Genomic DNA, 4,583 nt, shown 5'->3' with positions numbered 1-4,583 from the left:
TTTTTTTTTTTTTTTTTTTTGCCGTTACCGAGTTCTTCCTATTTCCTTTCCCTCACTTTAGCTCCGTATTTTTTTTTTTTTTTCAAGACAGGGTCTCTCTCTGTCACCTGGGTGGGAGTGCAGTGGTGCAGTCACAGCTCACTGTAGCCTTGACCTCCTAGGTTCAAGCGATTTTCCTGCCTCAGCTGGGACTACAGGTGCATGCCACCGTGCCCAGCTAATTTTTGTATTTTTAGTAGAGATGGGGTTTCTCCATGTTGCCTAGGCTGATCTTGAACTCCTGGGCTCAAGAGGTCTGGCTGCCTCAGTCTCCCAAAGTGCTGGGATTGCAGGCATGAACCACTGTGCCTGGCCTAGCTGTCTTCTTTAAGTATCTTGGTGCAGAGCACACTAGAGTTGGACAGCTCCTTTAGTAGGGGTGGAGTCATGGTTTAGGTAGGGATTTTGGAGTGAGCTGTGGGAAGAGTTTGGATCAGGAACAGGGTCTCAGTACAGTTGGCAGTCAAGGTCAGATGAAGGACTTGAACCATCTGGGCACAACTTGGGATTCAAGGTGAGTAAGTGGACTAAGGATGGGTCAGGCTGAAGCCAGATTTGTCCTGGGGTCGAGGACCAGGAAGGATTGGATTCAGTTTCAGGATGAGCTTGGGCGAGGGGACTGTTGGAGATGAGATGGCTAGAAGTCAGGACTGGGGGCCATTAGACTAGAGTGGATCTGATTAGAAGTAGGAGCCCTGGAGTCATGAAGACCAGGGGTCCAGTCAGGGCATGTCTACTGTCTTGCCGTGCTTTTGGGGAGGTGACATCCTTTCTTGGAGCCTCAGTTTCCTCCTCTGTAAAACGTGGTAATATTAGCACTAACCACTAATGTGAGGTGTGAGTCATATCTAGCTCTGTGCTTGGCACTGGTGAGCACTCGCCTTTCTGTGAAAAGTATCGGAGCATTTTGAGGACAGGCATTTGTCTCCGTGGGTTTATGTCTCCTGGTGCCCAGCTTGCTGCCTGCCATCCTCCCTTGGCTGCCTCCTTTCATTTCCTGGGCCTAGGGAGCCCGGGGGTTGTATTACAGGGGTAGACTTGAGGCTGCAGCTGGGGTTCAAGCCTGAAGTCCCAGATCAGGTTTCGACTGGAGGACAAGCTCAGGGGTAGAGCTGAATGGGGCTGGGGTGACAGAGGATCAGAGTGGGTCTGCTAGGCCGGTGTGCTAAACATAAGAAGAAAGGCCAGGTGGGAGTGAGTTGTGGACGGGGAAAGTGGTGGGGTGGGGAGAGGGCCAGAGGGCGGCTGAATCACACACACGCAGAGATCTGACAACTGCCTCCTTTGGGGACGCTGCAGCCCCATCACATCTCTGAGGCCCCACTCAGAGTGGAAAACATGTCTCACCCGAAACCTGGTAGGGCAGGACGGGAGCCTGGGCGGCCCGCCGCAGGAGGAGGCCCAAGGCTGCTCTCCCTCCTTTGGGACGTCACCAGCCTCCTCCTGGGCAGCTGATACTTCTCATGACCACCTTCCACCTCCTGCCCTGCCCTATGCTGCACTGTGGATAACACCCCTCTGTCACTTTCTGGAGGAGTAAAAGGATAAGGCAGCATCCCCCAAGGCCTGAGGGCTGTGTCTCATCTTGCCAGAGGAGGGCAGAGGCCTGGAACGGAGGACATGTCTCTTGGGAAGAGACACTTCCAAGGTGGCTGGGGGTAAGGGGGGAATTTGGGGGAAAGGCTTGGGGAGTGTGGTGGAACGGGGGCCCGAGAGCCCTCCTGACTTCCCTCCTTCACCCCACTTCCATTCCTCCTCTGTCCCCAGAAATAAGAATGTCTAAGCCCCTGGAGGCCGAGAAGCAAGGTCTGGACTCCCCATCAGAGCACACAGGTGGGTGGGCAGGGAGCAGGGGGGCAGGGGTCACCGTGGGCAGGGGAAGTGGGGCAGATGGGAAGAGGGTTGGGAGGGGATAGGTGTGGTGGGGGTGGCTGATGACAGCACATCCTTTCCCTCTCTTTGCAGACACTGAAAGAAATGGACCAGACACTAATCATCAGGTTAGGAGGGAGTGGATAAGCGGGAGGGGATGGGGAGGAATGGGGAGAGGGGTTCAGAGGGGGCTGTGTGCCACCTGTGGTAGGAGGACAGGGAGCTGGGGTGGTCAGAAGCTGCTTCACTGCACTATTCCCATCCCCTTGCCCCTACTTTCTCTTTGCAGAACCCCCAGAATAAGACCTCCCCATTCTCTGTGTCCCCAACTGGCCCCAGCACAAAGGTAAGCACCTGTCGGAACAGCCAGGGAAGCGGGCAGCGCTTGGAAGAGGGTCCTCAGGAGGCCTGCCTCAGTCCCAGGGCTGAGAGAGCACTGAGCCTTGGTACCTTGGTAACGAGGTTCCTCCCGCCCCTTCTCACTCTTGGGCTCCCACCCCAGGCCTGTGACTCACGCAGGCTCCTTCCCCTTCCCTAGGGGGTGGGGGTGGCCAGGGAAATCCCCCCCAGAGCCCCAGGGCGATGAACAACAGGAAGCCAAAGGCCCGCCCCCATCCCAACTTCCCTGACCCAACAGGGGCCTGCACCACCCCCTGTCCCCCAATATACACATTTAGTGGCCAGCTGAGATGGGGGTGGGGGGCTGGCACCAGTTGAGGATAGCTGTAGGGATGCAGGAGGAGAGAATGACAGGGAGGCCGGAAGCAGCCAGGCAGCGCAAATTCCACATCCAGATGGGGCCCTGTGCCTGGCATTCTGGGCTTCTTGGGGTTTGCTTGGGCCCCAGTCTCCACCCTCCATCCTGGTCCGGGGGTAGCAGGCAGGTCCAGAGGCTTGAAGGTAGCACTGGACGTGAGGGCAGAGAAGGTGTGAGCAGGACTCCAGACCCTGACCAGCGGTGGCTGAGGGATGGGGTGGGAGGCTGGGAACTGTTCCCCACCCTGCTACAGCTTTGCTCTGTGACCATGGGAAAGTCACTTCCCCTCTCTGGGCCTCTCAGTTTCCTCTTCGGTGTCATTGGTCGGGGGGAGGGGGCAGTCGGATGGGATGGCCTCTGTGGTTGCCTCCATGTCTGGTGTACCCCCCTGCCACCGTGAGAGGGAAGGACAAAAGTGCTTTGTGAACGGGTGTCCTGCTTCTGTGCTGAGTGCTTTGAACGGGATCCAGGGGAGACGGGCTCTCGATCTTGACCTCCTTGACCCTCTGATGGCAGCTTTGGCTCTTGCCTTAGCCCTCAGAGCAGAGCATCTATCCATTGCCCCCACCCTGTCCTCAGTTGAATCAGATCTTTGCAGTCTGTTCTCAGACTGGCAGCAGACTTCCTTCTTTTGGGGATGCCAGTGGGACCAAGGGAAAGGTTTCTCCCTCCCCTTCCTGGCCTCGGGCTCTGTCCACAACTCGCCCTGTTTCTCTGGCCGTTGCCGCTCAACTTCTCTCCATCTCTTCTGTGTCAGTCTTTCCCTAACTGAAGTGATTCATGTGCTCCTGTCACGGTCTCAGGCATAAGACCACTGTGTGCAACTATTTACATATAATTTTGTTAATTGGCTCAATTTTTAAAAAAAAAACACCTTATTATGGAAAATGTGAAGTGGATACAGAAATAGGGAGAAGGGTATAATGAAAATAAACTCCCTAGATAGCCATCAATCAGCTTCAACAATTACCAACTCATGAACTGGCTTACTTTTCGACAGCTTTTTAAATAAATGTTTTTTAAATGGAAATTTCACAAATGGAAAACCAGAATCACTTGCCACGGAAATAAATACGATGATTATTAAAATTTACCCAGAGTCTCTTGTGTGCCAAAGGGTCTAAACCTCAGAGGCCTGTTCTCTGCTTATTAAAAGAGGAGATTAGGGCTGGGTATGGTGGCTCATGCCTGTATTCCCAAAACTTCGGGAGACAAAGCGGGCGGACTGAGGTCAGGAGCTTGAGACCAGCCTGGCCAACATGACGAAACTTCAACTCTACTAAAAATACAAAAATTAGCTGGGCATGGTGGTGAGTGCCCGTAATCCCAGCTACTTGGGAGGCTGAGGCATTGTGCAGAATTGCTTGTGCCCAGGAGGTAGAGGTTGCAGTGAGCCGAGATCGCACCACTGCACTCCAGCCTGGGCAACAGAGGGAGACTCCAGCTCCAAAAAAAAAAAAAAAAAAAGTGATTAGGCCAGGTGCAGTGGCTCAAGCCTATAGTCCTAACACTTTGGGAGGCCAAGGTGGGTAGACTGCTTGAGCTCAGGAGTTCTCAAGACCAGCCTGGTCAACATAGTGAGAGACCCTGTCTCTACAGAAAATACAAAAATTAGCTGGGTGTGCACGCCTGTAGTCCCAGCTACTTGAGACTGAGGCAGGAGGATTGCTTGAGTCTGGGAAGTCGAGGCTGCAGTGAGCCCTGATGGTGCCAGTGCACTCCAGCTTGGGTGACACAGCAAGACCCTGTCTCAAAAAAAAAATTAAATTAAAATAAAAGTGGAGATTAGCTAGTATTGGAGAGATGGTAAAGACATTCAAGCACCAGTCAGAGACTGTAAGATAACCAGAAACAATGAAAAAGCACTGAAAAGGGAATAGTGTACTCACCATGGCATTCAACATTATTTAAAAAC

General features: G+C 53.5%; 1 protein-coding gene across 12 annotated transcripts in view; it reads left to right on the top strand.

Annotated features, from left to right (window-relative positions):
- POU2F2 (POU class 2 homeobox 2) overlaps positions 1-4,583 on the top strand; it is a 74,601-nt gene that overhangs the window by 40,138 nt on the left and 29,880 nt on the right. For all 12 annotated transcript variants that reach the window (XM_017849822.1, XM_017849821.1, XM_017849832.1 and 9 more), the window contains exons 2-4: positions 1,807-1,872; positions 2,005-2,039; positions 2,201-2,257. In XM_017849822.1, the coding sequence (XP_017705311.1) occupies positions 1,815-1,872; positions 2,005-2,039; positions 2,201-2,257 (150 nt within the window). In that variant the 5' untranslated portion in view covers positions 1,807-1,814. The remainder of the gene's footprint in view (positions 1-1,806; positions 1,873-2,004; positions 2,040-2,200; positions 2,258-4,583) is intronic.

Source organism: Rhinopithecus bieti, unplaced genomic scaffold, assembly GCF_001698545.2.
Source record: "Rhinopithecus bieti isolate Rb0 unplaced genomic scaffold, ASM169854v2 scaffold_33065, whole genome shotgun sequence".
Lineage (NCBI taxonomy): Eukaryota > Metazoa > Chordata > Mammalia > Primates > Cercopithecidae > Rhinopithecus > Rhinopithecus bieti.
The sequence above is the reverse complement of the archived record's forward strand: the minus strand, read 5'-3'. Positions and strand labels throughout refer to the sequence as shown.